The 19772-nt window shown below is 39.3% G+C and overlaps 2 protein-coding genes and 1 pseudogene across 7 annotated transcripts; 2 read left to right on the top strand and 1 right to left on the bottom strand.

Moving 5' to 3' along the window:
- Positions 1-305: 305 nt before the first annotated feature.
- Positions 306-3913, top strand: LOC121799612 (probable serine/threonine-protein kinase At1g54610). The gene is made up of 7 exons (XM_042199023.1): positions 306-1295; positions 1370-1654; positions 1748-2065; positions 2330-2557; positions 2688-2788; positions 2978-3095; positions 3322-3913. The coding sequence occupies exons 1-7, from the start codon at positions 897-899 to the stop codon at positions 3595-3597; spliced, it is 1725 nt and encodes a 574-aa protein (XP_042054957.1). The 5' UTR covers positions 306-896; the 3' UTR covers positions 3598-3913.
- A 5046-nt stretch (positions 3914-8959) lies between these two features.
- LOC121799615 lies at positions 8960-11375 on the top strand (annotated as a pseudogene).
- Positions 11020-19273, bottom strand: LOC121799613. Of its 6 annotated transcripts, XM_042199027.1 has the most exons (16): positions 18950-19272; positions 17763-17875; positions 16908-16994; positions 16655-16701; positions 15852-15909; positions 15510-15623; positions 15304-15423; positions 14748-14856; positions 14219-14289; positions 13632-13837; positions 13235-13418; positions 12492-12574; positions 11915-12002; positions 11638-11767; positions 11377-11555; positions 11020-11160 (listed from the first exon to the last, which is right to left on the bottom strand). In XM_042199027.1, the coding sequence occupies exons 2-12, from the start codon at positions 17815-17817 to the stop codon at positions 12567-12569; spliced, it is 1059 nt and encodes a 352-aa protein (XP_042054961.1). In that variant the 5' UTR covers positions 17818-17875; positions 18950-19272; the 3' UTR covers positions 11020-11160; positions 11377-11555; positions 11638-11767; positions 11915-12002; positions 12492-12566. The 6 variants fall into 6 exon arrangements, with proteins under 6 accessions (XP_042054961.1, XP_042054958.1, XP_042054959.1 ...); XM_042199024.1 differs by lacking the exon at positions 12492-12574 and having other exon boundaries at positions 18950-19268; XM_042199025.1 differs by lacking the exons at positions 11020-11160; positions 11377-11555; positions 11638-11767; positions 11915-12002 and having other exon boundaries at positions 12559-12678; positions 18950-19273.
- Positions 19274-19772: the final 499 nt, after the last annotated feature.

Raw genomic sequence — 19772 nt, 5'->3', positions numbered from 1 at the left:
AAATTAAAATCCTGGATAATTGTACTCATTTCCTTATTTTTCAGGATTCTGATAATTTTTTAAATTTAATTAAAAATTAAAACTTTTAATTAAAAGAAACACAGATTCTAAAAATTAAGGAATCAAATGCCTTTTTCAAACAAAATTCTGGCAAATAAACGCCAAAATAGGAGACGTAAACGTAGTTAATTTTAGATTTGGTGTAAATCAGAATGAAATTACAAATCGTGGACAAATATAGTTTTCAAAAAAATTATATATGTATATATATATATATATCCACAGCAGTGACAAACAGTGTTGACTAACTGCAAACGTAATCATTTTTCATTTCGATTCCTTCCAAAAAGTGTGTCTGCTTCAAGATCTGTTGTTTGATCGTTATTTCCACTTCATATTTTGATCAAACAGTAAACACTGACGAGTTTTCCTTCTTCCATAAGCTGCCTCTGATCTTTTCTTCAATCCAACACAAAGCAAAGCAGCGCAATCAAACTATTACAGATATTCTTCTACTCTATAGTAGTACTATAATATCACTGTCTTTGCTTTTGCTTGTTTGATTATTCTTGTTGGTTCCATAATCTGTGGGCTTTGTTCCAATCATAATTGTTGCTTCTGCTTTTTCGGCAGCAACCTAAGTAAGTTTCCTATTCCCTTTCCAAATACACTTCTAACTTTTCAATTTTATTCAATTTAGGACTCCCCATTTTTTCTCAAATTTGAAGTGTAATGTAGTGTCTCGTGATCAATTTCTTTCACCGATGCTAGATTGTGAATGTTCTATTTGATTGATCTGCGTTGAGAAATGAATACTTCTAGTTTTCTGTGAAACATTTGTGGGTTTTAAATGCTTATGTTATGTGATGAGATATGAGAGTTAGGGTTATTGCGAAATGGGGTGTGTATTCGGGAAACAGGAATCGTCGTCTGAGCGAGCCAGAGGCTATGTAGCTGGTAAAGGGGAAGGCAGAGATTCTAGGAGGAGAGATAAAGTAGTTGTTGGATCAGTAAATACTAGTAAGTCAGAAGGAGAGGCTGTTAGTGTTGTTGTTGATGGAAGTCAAGTTCCGAATGGCCGGGATAAGAATGATGAGAGGAAGGAAGAGAATGCTCGGCAGCCTAGAGGCGAGAGGAGACGTTCTTGGCCGAATCCGAGGCTGAGCAATCCTCCTAAGAATATCCATGGTGAGCAAGTGGCTGCTGGATGGCCTTCTTGGCTATCTTCTGTGGCAGGTGAGGCGATCAATGGGTGGACGCCTCGTCGTGCTGATTCATTTGTAAAGATTGATAAGGCAAGTGATTGCTGCTTTCAGTTTTTGTGTTACTTCATTTGATGTCTTAATTGTTTTGGTATTTCTGTCTTTAGATTGGGCAAGGTACTTATAGTAATGTGTATAAAGCGAAAGATGCCATAACGGGGAAAGTTGTAGCTCTAAAAAAGGTTAGATTTGATAAATTGGAGCCCGAGAGTGTGAGGTTCATGGCTAGGGAGATTTTGATCCTGCGCCGCCTGGATCATCCCAATGTGGTGAAGCTGCAAGGATTAGCGACATCAAGGATGTCGTGTAGTCTGTACCTTGTTTTTGATTATATGGAGCATGATCTGGCCGGTCTTGTTGCAAGCCCCGGAATTAAGTTTACAGAACCTCAGGTGTGATGATCTCTGTTTGTTTCTATATTTTGACTATTCGGAGGTTTGGAACTGTTTTCCCCTTATGTTTCCATAGTTTGATTGATCTGTTAGGTCAAGTGCTACATGAACCAGCTATTGTCCGGCCTTGAACACTGTCACAACCGCCACGTCCTGCATAGAGATATTAAGGGTTCGAATCTACTCATTGATGATGGAGGAGTTCTTAAGATAGCTGATTTTGGATTGGCTTCCACCTTTGATCCCAACAGCAAGCAGCCCATGACTAGCCGTGTGGTCACTCTGTGGTATAGGCCGCCCGAGCTGCTTCTTGGGGCCACCCATTATGGGGAAGGTATTGATTTGTGGAGTGCCGGCTGCATTTTAGCTGAGCTATTTGCCGGGAAGCCAATTATAACTGGCCGGACAGAGGTAACGTTTTCTTTAATCAATGTTTAAATGGATCATTCAAAACCATGCCTATTAACTGCTTGTTCAGTTGATCATCTGTGTGACTGATTGTTGTCTCCGGGAAATATATTGCTTTGATATTTTACGCAGGTTTTTGCATATGCAGAAACTATTATTGAATTTTGAATGTGATGAGTTTAGTTGTATTTCTTGAATCTGTAGATGAAATTTTGGAACCCCTATCTGTTTGAATAGCGATAACAACACATTATTTATTGTGCGTAGGTGGAACAACTTCACAGGATCTTCAAGCTATGCGGTTCTCCATCTGAAGAATATTGGAAGAAGTCGAAGCTTCCTCATGCGACCACATTCAAACCGCAGCAGTCTTACAAAAGATGCATAAGGGAAACGTTTAAGGATTTCCCTCAGTCAGCATTGTCTTTAATAGATACTCTACTGGCAATTGACCCGAGCGAACGTCAAACTGCTACAGCTGCTCTAAAGAGTGAAGTGAGCTCTCTGCCTCCCTATCTTCTCTCCACACATAATTTTCTTCTCAATGAAATTTAGAAACACTTCTCTGTTACTACTCAATGAAATTAAAGACAATAACATGGATTATCCATTTGCTTCCTTGCAGTTTTTCACAGCCAAGCCTTATGCGTGTGAGCCTTCCAGCCTTCCAAAGTACCCACCGAGTAAGGAGATGGATGCTAGGCGCCGTGATGAAGAAGCTCGAAGGTCTGGAAAACTAGCATTCTATACAAAATGTGGTCCTACCATTGTAGTTATCTTTTTATCTTCATTGAAGGGTCAAACTCGAGGATTTGATTTTGCTCAATTTGTTTAACTTTTATCCATGGAGAAGGTCAGTGTGATCTGTTAGAAAGGGCTTTCTCAAACCTAACAGTATGAGTTGCACGATTGTAGGCTGCGAGCTGCTGGTAAAACTCAAGCTGACGGGGCAAAGAAACCTCGGGCACGTGAAAGGGCAACGCGGGGTGCTCCTGCTCCTGAAGCCAATGCTGAGCTTCAGGCTAATATTGATGTAAGTTGTTAAATATTTATATATGTAATACCGTACCATCTGTTTCGTGATGCTGGATTGCATCGCTCTGATGTGATTTATAACCTTCTGTATATTTACATGGTTCTTCGACTTTTGTCAAATTTCTGTTGAACGCATCTTTATTTCTATTCGAGTGTGCCTCGTTCTGTTTCCAACGCATAGCTAAACTCCGATTTGGGAGTAACTTTGGGCTTTGTTGAAGCAGAGACGGCGTCTGATTTCCTACGCCAATGCAAAGAGCAAGAGCGAGAAGTTCCCCCCTCCGCACCAAGATGGCGGACTTGGCTACCCTGTGGGGGCGTCTCAGCACCTCGATCCGACCTATAATCCTCCCAACGTACCCTTGAGCTCAACTAACTTCTCTTACCCTAAAGACCCAATGCAGGCTTGGTCTGGGCCATTGGCCGATCCTGCTGCCGTGGGAGCCCCAAGAAGGAGGCCGAAGCCGACTAAGAAGGATAGCAGGGAAGACAAGGATTAGAGTGGGAATAAGGAGAGATGACTTGTAATGTAGTACACACTCTCACTCTCTCCTCACATACAAGAAGAAGTTGTGTTATAGCATCATATTTGGCGGGAAATATGTCCAATTTAAGAGGCACTTTTCATCTGTTTTCTTGTTGCTGTCATTTCTTTTTTGTAAACACAAGAAATTTTATTTTGAATTTCTTTGTTAAAATTTTCTTTTTTTCCTTTTTTAATTGATCAACTGTAGTTTCTATGTTTGAAACTTTTGCGACATCGCATTTCTTGATGAGGAAATTGATACTAGTACACTTGTGTTACATGGTTTAAAAGGATGTTTGTTTGTTTGAGCTTGATAGTATAATATAATCTCATTTATGTGTAACCAATTAACAAACAAACCAATGCAATTACTACTGACATGAAACGATAATGTTGTAGGACTTTTAACCCTAGACAACTATTTAAATTAATAAATTTATTCACGATTATTATATCTATTTTAATTATGTTAACTATTAGTACGATTAATTATCAACACGAATAAAGCTATCAAGTAGTCCATCAACTATTGAACCTCTATGACCCAACCCCCAACATAAGTAAATTATCCTTGGAGTAATCGGTAACTGATGATAATTAATGTTATACTACTACTATATAGTCCCATTTTAATACTCCTATGTAGTACTACTATGAAATTGCACGTTGAGATTTTGGACACCAATTGTTTTGATGATGTGACTTTGCCCAAATAAAATGATATCAACTTTCAACACGAATGTGTGGCGTGAAATAACTACGAATATTACATATTGGCAACTTGATGATAACGGGCCCACCTTAAACACAATTTTACAATTTGATGAAACATTTCATGTTTCCGTCCATGTATTAAAACCAAATATGTTCTATATTTTGAAATAATTACATCATACTTATTAATATAGGAGTATAATATATTAATTAAAATATTAGGCGGGACCATAACATTACACAGATAGAAAAAAACTACTCCACAAAAGTAGGTTCAGTTAAACTTGAGACTAAGGCCACCCGCAACGCGTCACGCGGGTGGCCCGTATTCCGTTATGAAGGGACAAGACGGCGGCGTGACGCGTTGCAGGGCCCCGTCTCGTCCCCAGCCCGTTCCGCGTTCCGTTCCGCCGCGACGAATGGTGAGACGTCTCGCCACACGCCGACGCGAAGTGGCCTGCTCCGGCGCCATGCGTGACGCCCACTCGCCGGCCCGCGAGTAGGCATCGTCACGCTGACGCAATAATTCATTTTTTTAAAAAAAATAGAATTAAATAAAAAAAAATTTAAAAATGAAAAACGGTAATATTAACGTTATATTACCGTTTTTTCAATTTTTTTATTTTTTTACTCTATAAATACTCATAATCCATCCTCATTTCACACACAAATACACATCTATTCTTCCCAAATCATCTCCATTTCCTCTCCAATTTTCATCTAACCTCCCATCACAAAATGTCCGGCGACGGAAACTCTGGCGGTGGCGGCTCTGGCGGGTTCGACATCAACGCGTTCGGCACTGGAGGCATGTACAATGTCCTCGGTGGTGGTTCCGGTTCGTCGACGCCGAGGGGTACCAACCACCCCATTTTGATGTGGATGCATACGTCTGTCCCTCCGCCCCGAGGTATGCGCAGGGATTATCCCAGATTCGGGAGGATTATTCTGTTGATCCCACTCCGGAAGAAGGCCGAGGCGGTGGAAGCTCCAGGGCGGAGGCGGACGAGGAGGAGGAGGATCTAGGCCGGCATCCATACGGCCCCAAAGAAACGCTGGCGGTGTACAACGCCTGGATCAGCGTCTCGTACGATCCCATCGTCGGAAATCAACAACCCCGGAAGTGCTTCTGGGAAAAGGTCACCGAGGCCTACCACGAGATTAAGCCGAAGGGGTCCCGCCGCCGCACATATAAGATGCTCCGCGCTACCTTTGACCGAGTCGACAAAGAGGTCAAAAGATTCTGCACCATCCACAAGAATGAAGCGGCTCATTACCAAAGCGGAGCCACGGGAGCCGACATTCTGTGGTCGGCTTTGCGAGTCTACTTCGACGACACTGGCAAACAATTCAAATATGTCGATGTTTGGGAGGTCGTCAAAGACGAGGAAAGGTGAGCCGCAGGTGTCCGGTCCAGCTCGGGCTCGACCTCGAAGCGCACGAAGCACACGGCGAGTGGCCAATACTCGTCTAGTGAGGGCGGTTCGGGCAGCGCCCCAAAAGAGTTTGCCTCGCAGGAGGTTGAGGCCGCGGTAGACGATGCCGGGGGGGTCCTCCCGTGGGTGCCGTCGGCCGCAAGGGAGAAATGCGGCGAAGGCGGCTAGAGGGAGGAGGGGCCGAGCCGAATCAAGCCAGGCGGGCTCGGGCTCGGGGGACCCTCGAACTCCCTTATGTCCATGTACATGACCGCCACAATGGCGAACACTTCGAGGGATGATTCGCCGGCGAAGTAGTTTTTTTTATTTTCTTTAAAATTGTTTTTTAAATTATGTCATTTTTATTTTTTAGGATTTTAATTAAGTATTTTTTTGTTTTTTTAATTTTAAGTTGTATTTTTATTTTATGTTGTAATTTTATTTTATTTTTAATGAAGTGTGTTTTTTAAATTAAATTTGGTTGTAAATAAAAATAAAAAATAAAATTGAATGAATAGTAATTTAAGGGACGGACGGTTGTAGGTTTCGTCCCTTAGTTGAGAGATTGAGTAAAAAAGTATAGTAGGGCCATGAATAGTAATTGAATGGACAGTTAAGGGATGAATAAGTGACAACATTATGGATGGAGGAGAATATTGCGGTGTCCCGAATTTACACGCAAATTATTTGAATAGCTTCAAAAGTGAATAAAATAACACTGAAACCATCAAGTATATCCAAACTCTAGCCGAATCAAAATCTAAATACTGAAAAATAACTAAATAAAACTAATTCAACACCTCCACATACTGAAAAATTACAAGCTGCAAGAATTTGAGGTTTACAATTCTTTTGTGTTTCCGTGGTGTGAAATATTTTAAATAAAACGATTAAAGATGTATTGATCGACGTGGAGCAATAAAAAACTCGGGCGTTTAAATTGGTTGTCACAACTAAGAACATCTCCAGTGGACGGATGTCCCACTCGGACATCCACTAGAACTTCCCAAAAACAGTTCCTGCCTCGTCACTAGGACTTCCCATCCCACTGCCACGTCACTAGGACATCCCTTTCACAATCCACCCTTCCCATCGCCCTTCCCACTAGGACTTCCCGCAATAAAAAAAATCACAAATTCACAAATAAAACAATTTACGTTTACGGAAATAAATTTTCAACACGAATACGAACGGGAAAAATTAACCACTTCATTTAAAAAAAACATACATGATTTGAAAAAAAAAATTACATAATAATAAAACAAAAAAAGTACTAACATCAACGTCAACCCTTCCGCGTCCAAACCTCTTCGATAATATCGTTCTGAAGTCGAACATGGGCATCTGTTTGCCGCATGTCGGCAAATGCACGCATCCGCTCGACCTCTCCATGAGGTACCCCCATATTCACATTCGCGGTGGCCACGCCGTGACTTGGACCTGCACCCGTATCATCTTCATTGGTCCACTGAGTCAGTTCTGCAGCTTCATTTTCGACAATCATGTTGTGCATTATGATACAGGCGTACATGACATCGCCGATGTTGGGAATATACCACTGCCGTGCAGGACCCTTGACTACCGCCCATCGACTCTAGAGCACACCAAATGCCCGCTCCACATCCTTGTGCGCTGCTTCCTGACGGCTCGCAAAGTATGACTTCTTTTGTCCGAGCGGATGCTTGATTGTCTTCACAAAGACGGGCCAGTTTGGGTATATCCCATCTGCCAAATAGTATCCCATATTGTGCTGGTTGCCGTTGGCAACGAAACTGATGGCGGGACCAACGCCATTGCACTGAGCATTGAACAGGGGCGACGACTGGAGAACGTTGATGTCGTTGTTCGACCCGGCGACTCCAAAATAAGCATGTCATATCCACAGCCGGTAGTCAGCTACAGCTTCAAGGATCATCGTTGGATGCTTGGCTTTGAAGCCAGTAGTGTACATCCCCTTCCAGGCGGCGGGGCAGTTCTTCCACTCCCAATGCATACAATCTATGCTGCCCAACATCCCAGGGAACCCGTGCACCGACCCATGCATATCTATCAGACTTTGGCAGTCTTCGGGGCTCGGACTTCGAAGATACCACTCACCGAATATCGCTCTCACGCCCGCGCAAAAATTCTACAGACACTCGACGGCTGTCGACTCGCCAATGTGGAGGTACTCGTCGAACATGTCGGCCGCGCCTCCGTACGCCAGTTGTCTGATTGCGACAGTGCACTTCTGTAAGGGCGTGAGTCCGGGTTTGCCAGCTGCATCCTCCCTGATCCTAAAATACAGGTATCTTCTCTCTAAAGCACCCACGATATGCATAAACAGCGGACGATGCATCCTAAAATGTCGCCGGAATAAGGCATCCCCAAAACGTGGCTGCGGAGCGAAGTAGTCCTGATACAACCGAATATGTGCAGCAATGTGGTCACGGGGTATTATAGTTCGACGACGGATCGGCCGATGTACCGCCGCCTGCTGCCGCCGCTGCTCCCTCTGGTGTAGCAGCCTATCTATCGCACCTTCCACAGCGACCTCCAATTCATCCTCGCTATCACTGTCACTAGTCATTGTAGATATACTTGAAAATAGAGATGTAGAGAGAGAAACTTGTTAACACAAGTGGTGCGAATGAAATGAAGTTCAACGAGCCGTATATATAGAGTTTTAAAAAAAAATTAATATACCGGACGTCCGACCCACACCACAATGGCGGACGTCCGCCCGCCCGTCGCCCGCACGTCCGAGGACATCTGACGTCCTTACGGGACGTCCGTAGCCGAGTTGAAACGCCACAATAGCGAACGTCCCGGTCGCCCGTCGCGGATGTCCGACCGGACGTCCGCCATTGGAGATGCTCTAAATCCAATTTTTTTGGGTATTCCTTTTCTAAATTTACATGTCACCCTTGTTTCGCTTTTTATTATCTCACTAATAATAATCTAGTCATCCAAAGTTGAATTATTTGAATTTTTTATGTGACCTCGCGCGTTATCTGGTGACATTTCAAAATCAAATTCTCACAAATTTGAAACATACGTACATGCGATATTAGGTCAATGGTTGGATTGATTTATAATTTATTCATTTCCCATTTTCAATTTAAAAAAAATATATTAACTCTTTGTATTGCATTATGACATTATCTATCTGATAATCTGCATGATGTATGTGGCATTACTTTTTTTCAGTTTTTAGTCTACCTTTTATTTCCTTCTTCCTACATAACATTCAAACTAAATTGGATCAAAATATATCTAGGGATGAATCATGGTGTACTAATTTTGACTAGGGATCAAACTTAATATCAGATCACAAGAAGCGAAGAAGATGATGAAACAAGAAAAAACCTTTTTCGATTTGTGTGATTTTCCTTTTCCCTTTTACTCTTCTAGATGGATTGGTGCCCATCTTTGCTTTTTGCCTCATACAAAAAAATTCTATATAATCCTCACATTTCCACTCCCATTTCTCACAATTCCTGATTTTGATCGAAACCCATCATAGAAAAATTCAACCTTTGTGGGATTGCATCCATTTTCTTGGATCAAATTCACCTAAAATGTTTTGTCATTTGGCACTTTGGCATAAAATTCGAATATTGTTGTTGGTCCAAAATTTTGCAAATACATTTAATTCCTCTTCTCTCTTCCTTATTTGGGATATTTGCAAGTATGGAGGTGTCTGTGATTGGGAGCTCACAGCTTAATCTTGGAAGGATTGACAATATTGGATTGTGTAATCTTAGAAGAAATTTGAGTGCTAACATCTTGAATTTCAAGTATAACAATTATTCAAAGGGATACAATCTTGTTCAGAGCCCAAGATTTTTATGGCCTTCAAGATCTGCAGTTCTCAGTCTTAGGGCTTCTTCTTCTGCTCAAAATCAACCTCTTGTTTATGACAAACCTTCAAATATTACAACAAACATAGTTGTAAGTCCTATGTTTCTCAGCTTGTTATCTTCTTCCATTTTGTTGATTTTTATATGTTATTGCTGTTTATTGTTTCATGGCTTGGGCTTTTTCTTATGTAATCCATGAATAGTTTGTTATGTTAGAGTAACTTGAAAGAAATAATAAGGGATATAACATTATTTCAATTTAAAATTTACTAGTATTTTTTTAGTATTTTAGTCTAGGATTAGTAGAGTTGTTTTTGAATCTGCTGTATCTAGTTATGCTCGCATCTTCAAAGTTTATTATCAACTCTATTCCCAATCCATGTTGCTTAGATGCATTTCTTTTGCTATTATATGTGTTGATTAGCAAATGGAAGAAGAGACAAAATGGGCTAAGTTTTCATTTCAATGTGCTTGCAGATTGATAGCAAAAAGCTGTACGTCGGTTTGCCACTTGACACCGTCTCCAGCTGCAACTCGATAAACCATGCTCGAGCCATTGCTGCTGGGCTTAAGGCTCTGAAGTTGTTAGGGGTAGATGGTGTGGAGCTCCCAGTGTGGTGGGGAGTAGCTGAGAAGGAATGAAGAGGGAATTACAACTGGTCGAGCTACCTAGCCATAGTCGAAATGGTGAAAAGTTTGGATCTCGAGCTTCATGTATCTCTTTGCTTCCATGCCTCCGAAGATCCCAAGTTGCCTCTTTCGCGGATTGGAGAATCGAACCCGAGCATTTACTTCACGGACAAATCTGGTCAGCAGTATAAAGACTTGTCTTTCATTAGGTGTGGATGATGTTCCTGTTTTAGATCGAAAGACTCCACTTGAAGTGTACTCAAAATTTCTTGAGAGCTTCAAATCCTCGTTTTCGCCTTTCATGGGCTCCACGATCACGGTAGGCTCATTTACTTCGATACAATTAGGGCTACATCTAGAAAATTTACCCATGCTGTCTTGGTTGCTGATATGTCTGAGTTTCTCTGTATTCATGGCTTGACAATTGGTCTCGGACCGGATGGCGAGTTACGGTATCCATCCCAATGAGCAACGAGCACGAGTCTCATTGGGGCCGGGGAGTTCCAATGCTATGACGTGAATATGCTCAGCCAGCTGAAGCAGCACGCAGAAGCACACGGGAACCCTCTGTGGGGGCTCAGTGGCCCCCATGATGCTCCCGGCTACAACGAGTCTCCTATGACAGAAGGGTTCTTTGCAGAGAACGGCGGGGCTTGGGAGAATCAGTATGGAGATTTCTTCCTCTCTTGGTATTCAAGCCAACTGTTATCAGACGGGGATCGAGTTCTCTCTCTGGCTGCCTTGACCTTCAGAGACGTCCCAGTAGCATTGTCGGGGAAAACCCCTCTGATGCACCGGTGGAGCAAAGTGTGATCGCACCCTTCAGAGTTAACCGCAGGATTCTGCAACACGGCCAGCAGAGACGGATACGGGGCCGTTGCTGAGATGTTCTCGAGAAACTCATGCCAGATGATACTATGCATTCTTCTTGGACATCTACAAGTAATCACGGATTCAAGTTATTATGGTAGAACACTAAAGCTACGATAGATGGTTTGACGTGTCAAGATCCGGAGCCATGTGTAATTCTAATGGTTTTTGGATATGATCTTGACCCATACGAGTCTCTATCCGTCGTACCATCTTACACGAAACTTCCCACAATGTTAACAACAAAAAATTTCAGTAATTGCAAAGAGAACTTAGTTTTACCTGGATCCCAACCCATTCAACTCATATGAGATGGAGCTAACGTATAGTTGCCGGCAGGAGGCTTAGGCGAAATCTGTTTTGAGCCGACCATGTGGGTGGACCAGCTTTTTACCATCTTGGCTCCAGAATGGGGAAGAAGAGCATCAAAGACGACTAACTTCGTTCCAAGAAAATTGGATCTGAGAGAATAATAGTAATAAATCAGCCTCTTTTTTGTTGCCACGTTAGTAAAAAAAATTGGCAGCTGAAACGGGCATTCACCTTAATTTTCCTACACAAGTCTCACTTCCCTTTGAAGTATCATCTGCATGTAGAGAGATCATGTAATCTGTACATGTCGGCCGCCTACACTTACGAGCAGAAAGAAGAAACTTGCCATCATCAGCAAGTGCTGCCATGGACAACAACATAGGATGTTAAAGAGAAATAAAAAGAAATGTCTACAACAACAGGTCCAGCAGTAGAGGCTAACAAAATCAAGAACAAAGCTTTCACGAAAATGATTTGGCAGAAAAGCAGCTAAGAGAATGCATTTCACCTTGACTTAAGCCCATAAAAAGATAATATGTTTGATTTGATCGATTCCTTCTTATAAAGCATTGCATAAGAGATTCTCGTGGGCCAGGCTGCAGAAACATGAAGATTTCTTAGTGGAAATCGAAACATTATAATGATAAAAGAAGCTCCAATCACAAGCTTAGCCGTGGAATATCCATTTAACAAAAGAGAATTCTTGATTGCATATACATGAATATGCCAAATACTGGTGAATTTCCAAAAAAAAATAAGATCCAGGAGAGAAGGTAGTTCGAAACCGAACCAATGTGAACTAAGATTGCCTATGAATTAATTAATGAGCAACGCTCTATAAGAGGATCATCCTCCAAGAATATATCATCACGATTTAGTTGCTACTGATCAGTCGATTTCCCAAGAGCCATATCAGTATTCAGGAACTAAATATACTCCATGGTACTTTGTATACAAACTTTTTCTAGATCTAGAAAGCTTAATAAAATGCGAGAGGAAGTCCAAGCAGTGAGAAGAGCCAGACGTTGTCACAAAACACTAAATTTTCTTTTAAAAGTGAGCAACATTATGTATACCATACATACAATTTGTTTGGATGGGCCTTGCTGGAGAAAACCTTTAATCAAATCATTCTTCTCCCTCTTTTACATTCTCAAAAATCAAACACCTACATTACAAGGCAAAACTGATTTATCTCCGGTGCACTTCATCCTACTGCACGTTATCCTTCTCCCAATACTAGAAGAAAAATATAATCCTTTCTGCATTCAGCTGAACATGAATCACTTAACCACATTATCACTAGCCGCCTTACGAACAATCTGAGAAACAATGCTAATCGCTGATCTAGCTATATCACAGACTTGAGTTGGCCAGCGAATGTCGACAGTCTAAGTTGAAAAAACAGAAAGAGAAACACTTGATTGTTGAAGCTTATGCACTTCATGGAGTCAAAACTCAAATTGTTTGAGGTGAAGACCTAAAATTGCAATTTTGTACTCTGGATTCAGTTTCTTGTTTGTATGAAAATGTAAGAGAATATATCGAGAACAAAACTGCCACCCATAGACAATTTGACGTCTCCATTTATGAAATAGACACTTCTAATTACTCACAAAAACAGTTCTTCTATAAACTTCACCAGATAAAATTTGACATCTACAGTGGAAGTGCTCTTCCCTGCTTTTGAAACAAATACCAATTCTTACTATTAATCAAAACAAACTCCTAGTAACATTGAAATTGTCAAATTTTATAAACTGAAAAGAAGGTAGCATTTGGCAGTTCAGAAAGAAGCACAGACCAGAAACTACAGACAAGAGCTTACCAGGTCTGTCAGAAAATGAATAAGAATTCACTATGCAATGAGGTCCTAGAGTATTATTCACAGGGAGTTGAGAAGCTGAGGTCATGGATGGTTCAAATGCTCCTGACTCGCCCATGTAGATGTTTGACCTTGCTGAAAGAACGTGATCAAGAGTTCGAGCAAAGAGCAAAATTTTGTTGTCTCTCTGTGCCAACAAAGAATTAAGTTTAAGTTCTTGTTCCCACTAATTCATGTTCCAGTAACACGTACCCATCTTTAGAACTTCTACAAGGATAAATATTTGCTTCCATCAGTTAACATGTATATCATGAGCGAGAACTTTAACCATAGCACCTAGGACGTCATGAACGTCAACATAACTATAGGCGAAAAATAAATGAGAGGCGGGCACAGTAACCTGCTGATGTGCAACTTGTTCATTGCAAAAAGTTCGACGATATGAAGTTTGTCCAAGAGTAGCATTTACTTGATAATCTTCTGAAGATGGTACATCATTGCTCAACTGTTTGTCTGGTTCCTCAAAGAACATATGAGAAATGGCTCTTCGGAGATTATGATTTCTTTGGGAATAGTATATTTTGGTTGTAAGGGGAGCTGGTACATCTGAGATTGTCACACGTATTACCAACATCAACTTCTGAGAAATTAAGGATGACTAGGAGGATATGCAGGAGAATCTTTATTTATCCATGTCGTGAGTAAATGAGGCAGTTAGAGACCAGTAGTTCAACAGGTAAGAAACTATTTAGGACAGAAAGGGATCAAGAACACTTTGCTTCGAACAGTTATTGGTGAAGGATTCAGATTTTTGAATTCGTAATATATTATCTCAAAACGTAATAAGTACTTCTCTAAATAGAATAACACCACAAAATTGTAGAATTTATGTTTCGTGAATCTCATGCCAAAACATGACATATTCCAAAGGATAGGAAGACTTAATTACATGCCAAATTAGTAACGTCAATGATTGAGTGAACTTACATGGAAGAACCTCGGCAGCTGGCTTGCACAAATTCTGGGTACCTTGATTTGATGAATTCTCAGTTGATGTCCTACATTACAGAAACAAAATAACCCTAACCATTTGATTAAAGATGTGCGCAGAAAACTATGTATTGCTAAGGGCACAAACACATCAAAATTACTCATAGTGATTCCTTGAGTTAGAAGTAACATTCTAAGCTACCTATTTGGTCACATGTATAATTATCATTTCATATGCAACATAAGTTCGAATTTATTATGATACCATATAATGGCCAATGAAGCTAAAACCAGCCAAGTAAGTGTAATGACACAAATATATGATTTTGGAATTTATCAGCCAAGAATTTAAATCATGAAGTTATTGTTGGTGATTTCTGTTGAGAAATAATAAGACAGCAAAAGCTCCAGGCAACCCAACTTTTGAACATCAGGAGCAGAATAGTAGTTGCAATGCAAGCAAACAAGTGAAATGACAGGACAGAAAAAGACTTTACAATAGGTACAACCATTGTGAGTCACGTGCCTTTTTAGCGGTTTCGATGAGCGTTTAGTTACATCTTTGAAACAGTCCAAGCTGTAAGGGTTCACTGTTGAACCATTCATTTTGTCAGTTGAGTTCAAATGTGTTTCTCCTGAAATAAAGAGCCATACAATATCATGGATGGGAACAAAAATCCAAGTCCTCAAGGATATAAGCACACGTTAGCATATTATACAGTATCTACTACATTTAAATTGCAATGCGAAAAGGTGTTTGACATGCCACTTGAAGACTAGCTAAATGAGTTAAAAAGTACTTAGGAGCCAATCGGTTTCCATGACTAATTATCTTAAAATAATCCATCTAGGATTAAGTTGTGAGATTATTTTAGTTTGAGAGGGGTGACTGACTAATTATCACATGATTATCCATCTAGCATTAAGTTGTGAGATTCAATCTTATGAACAAAACATAATACGTACTACATATTTAATCATGAGATATAATATTGCCAACCAAATAGCCCTTAGTGTACATGATTGATTACATAATGATATCAGACAATGGCCAAAACTTGAAAAGAAAATCAGAACAGTACGTCGAGCTTCAGGCAAGAGACTCATTTGAATATTCTCATCTATACGACATCCTGGTGCAGCTAGATCACCAGAGTCTACAGAATCAAATTTTTTGGACTCTCTGAGTGATTTAGCCTTTTCTGTTAAGAGATTAAGAAAATTAAGCTTTGCTGGGTACAACAAAACAAACAACTAGCAAAATGGGCCATTTAAACCAAAAGGATACTGCTCTGAGTAATCTGTGACTTTTTCCTCTCCTTCCTTGGAGGTTTCTTAGTCACTGCAGGGCCATTAAGTTCCACATTGATTTCCACTCTAGAACCTAGAGACTTACAGAGCTCTGCAAAGACAGAAAACAATTAGCTCGATAGGTTATGTAGATATCAGTTTACTGAAAAAACCATCATCAATACTAATGTGCTGGCAAAACATACAACAAATTAGGTTATACTGTTGCATATTAGTGAAAAAAACATCGATACTTGAAAGCTGTGAAACAACATTTCACATTCAACTATGGAAAGTCATAAAACAACAATACCAATGAACAACAAAAACTAAATAAAACCTGCATGTGTAGTATAATGACTGGCCTTGATTGGCTTCTTGCAAGCGTTGCAGCATACCTCCAATACATATAGAAACACACTGGGATTGTTAGAGATGAAGATCTAATGGATAGCTGCAGTATTCATAACAGGTAAATGATTTTCTACATTTCTATTTCATAAGGAAAATATTTAATTGTACAGCATAAATCATTAATTTAATATGACAAACATCTTCAAGATATGAGCAGAATGAATCCATTTACTTAATTTTATGTAAACTCACTATATAGACCTCAAGCACAATTATTTGAATTTTCTACTTTACTGGGAGTAACCATGCATATTAAATTACATGCCTTGTGATTTCTGAACCAACTCGTCCTATTAATTCATGTGATTCAAGTGATTCCATTTTGCCTGTAAACAAGGCAGGCCCTTTCACCGTTGTAAGGGCTTGGACTTAGTTTTTTAACCAATATAACTGCAATGAGCGGTTACTGTACAGTATATTAAATGTCTTCCCAAACCATTTATTTATGATTGATTGATGTATTGGGTGCTTCCACAACAGCTATCAACCATAGAAGTCCATAGGCCACATAATGTACTTCACATCTTTGCACTACCTTTTCTTCTTCTCTAATTATTCGGAGTATGAATAAATAAATTTCTACAGTTAAGTTTTCTTTGACGACTCTAGCAAATGTGGGCCAATATCATTACTGTAATAATAGAGCTTACACAATCTGTAAGTATAACACTGTAATGCCATACAAGTAGAAATTGATGATAAATACTATTGTAAGTTACCAAGCCTTACCAAATCCAAAGGATCTGTCATTGGTCTCAAACCAAAAATACGCATATCTACAAGAGAAATCAACCAGAAAAAACATTGAAGAATCAGAAGCCAAAATTGTACATAAAGGATCCTAGGACAAGATAGTGCAACACAATTATGCCAGCGCATGAAAAAGAGTGGCACCTTCATGTGACTTGCCATAACTCAGACTGTATTAAGGGACCTTACGAAAATAATTGACATCTATACTTAGACACAAATAGATATATACCTTCTTCATCAATCAAATTTGCTTCATCTGCATCTTGTAATTCTCTCCCTATGGATTGTGCAGCCAACTTTTGGAAACTCACTTCCTCTGTAAAAGAGAAAGAAAGGAGCAGAAGTTGCACTTTGAATATCATACTTCACAATCTAAATTTGGTCTTTCCTAGCTAGATAAAACATACATAAATAAAATAATAAGGGTGTATGACAGAAGCTTATGGTTCAGTTAATGATAATTAGGTTAAGCACATTGTACATGCATAGAAAGCACATTGTACATGCATAGCAAACATAGGAAATAGGAGTGTTTGTGCGTGCAACAGATGGAAGGGAGAAGATCAAAACATGGCAACATGACATGAAATAAATAATTACGTCACACTTCCCCAAGGGGTTCTGGTCGGATGATGCTTAGACTAATACAGATTGGGAGGACCTTTTAAATGATAAAGGACAAAATAAAAAGGCTATTATATGCCGCCTAGCTGAGGAATAATGAAAAATGGAGAGCCCCGTAACTCCTCCAGTTGAGTACTCTCACTCACAGAGCTTATTCAGTACCTAAGTTAAAATCACATTTTACCATGTATTCCTGTCAGATCTACCTCCAATCATTTCATTGAACATGGGTTTTAGCTAAAAACATTACATTGGCAAGCCTATCATCAATTAAATCAGAGACCATATTATCCAGCTATATTTATATTCACATATAGAATTTCATAGGGTTCCATCCTAAAACCATCAGGTGATAGAAGGGGTGGCCACTGAAACTTATATAGTGGTTCCAGTTCTCTCTTTACACCGATGTGAGATATTGTTATAATTATTTTTTGTTTCATTTGCCAACATCCATTACCTGTTGCAGCTCTTGAGACACTTCCAGCATCCACAAGCCTCACCAAGGCTGTCATTTTCCCACTCCAGATAGAGCATTACCATCAAATAGGGGGAAACATGTAACCCGGCAAGCTGCAGGTTAGAGAACATAAAAGTTGAAGGAACAAAAGAAGAAAAAAGAAAGCATATGCTGAACTGATGTCAAATATTCAGTCAACATAAAATCAAGACAACCAATAAGTCCAAGTCACATTTTCAACTGTTACTATTGCTTTCCAACTACAAATAATAGTATAAGCATCCGATTCTTTACTACGACTAGAACCTAAAAAAAATCTAAAATCCGGAGAGTCATAACATCAACTTGACTGCATGAGAAGGTCAATTTTGGAAAATGTACCAGAATTTCACAAATCATATGCACTTTAGTGCGAAAAAATAACATCAACTCGACTACGATGATACTTCCAAATCCAATACCAGGATGGGAGAGCATATGTTGAGAAAAAAAATGAATCAATCAAGGTCGAGGCGAGGTTATTCCAAAAACTACCATCATGTATCACCAGACTACGATGAGAAACAAATACTCCCTTATCCAGGAATAAAAGCAATAAAATAACTACTATGCCACACTAATTCAAAGGGCAAGTGAAAGTACAAACAGGCAACTAAAAATCAAAATTCTCAGTTTACACACCGTTATACGAGCATACTATTTCTCATACATTATACTGAACTCAAATGTACCTTTTACCCCAGGAAAAACAACAGCACTTAAATAGATCATGACACATGAACTAAAGAGGAAGGTGAGCGCCTAAAATTCTGTTTTCCCTTTATAGCACACTTTCTGGAATTAAGTTTCGCAGACATTGTATAAACTCTAATCAACACCCCAATTTTCTTATTAAAAATGTTGTGTACAAAAAAAGATCATTAAACGAAATTACACATGATCTTAATTCCCCAGCTCGAGAGCGGCGAAACGTCAGCAACACAATGTACCACCAGACAAATCTATCTTCACATGCACAATGCCTTACACTTCGCTCTAGGCAAAACACAACCGGGTTTGTCATTATATCAACAAAATACATAAAACTGAATCAAAACGTGAAGAAATACTTGCATTTGGGATTTCATCTCGTCAACGAGAAAAGGTACCTACGAAAATCAAAACTTCAAAATTAAAAGCGGCATTACCTCGCTTTAAATTCCTGATTCCAATTTTTTTTTTCTCCTGACAAGTATTTTTCACCGAATCATTCGAAAACTCTGAAACAAATTTGAAATTCGAGCAGTTCTCATCATGATCAAGAAAAAATTGCAATGCAGAAACCCGAAAATTCTGATAATTTTAGTTGAGGAATTTCTCTCTCCGAAAAAAGAAAATACTCTATAATAGTAGTACAAAGAAATTATGCATATAATTGAATTTCTCAGTCTCATTTAGATTTTAGAGTTGGAGATGGAACGACTGTACGAAACTCTGCAGTTCCGTTTGCTTCGATTTTCTGCAGTGCCTTATTTTGAAATAAAGTCGTGGTTATGCTTCGCAAAGATTGGAAACATACCCCGTAGCAATAATTGGTTTTGCAAAGCCTTACAAAAATTGTTTTTGAAATTTTATTCTTTTTTCGTTAAATAATTATTTTATTAAAATCTATTTAGATTAAATGCGTGATTTTACGAGTTTTATTATGTTCCTTTCGATTTTTTTTTGTGTTACTAAGTCACTAATACCTTTCTTTGTACTCCATTTTATTTCACCTTTTGATTGAATATCTCAATGCAATAATAATTTAATATACTCAGATGCTTCATTTATAAAACTGATACAGCTGATTATTCATTGATAGTACTAATTATACTTATAGATTTTACTACTAGCAGTATTTATGGTCTTCAATTATTGTTGCTTGTTGCTTAAGAGTTAAGAATTAAGATGAACTTAGAATCAAAATAAAGTAAGTAAACTTTTTATAAGGTACTACTAGTATATACTACCATGTATTATATAGAGAGA

This window comes from Salvia splendens, chromosome 4, assembly GCF_004379255.2.
Source record: "Salvia splendens isolate huo1 chromosome 4, SspV2, whole genome shotgun sequence".
In the NCBI taxonomy this organism is placed as follows: domain Eukaryota; kingdom Viridiplantae; phylum Streptophyta; class Magnoliopsida; order Lamiales; family Lamiaceae; genus Salvia; species Salvia splendens.
The sequence above is the reverse complement of the archived record's forward strand: the minus strand, read 5'-3'. Positions and strand labels throughout refer to the sequence as shown.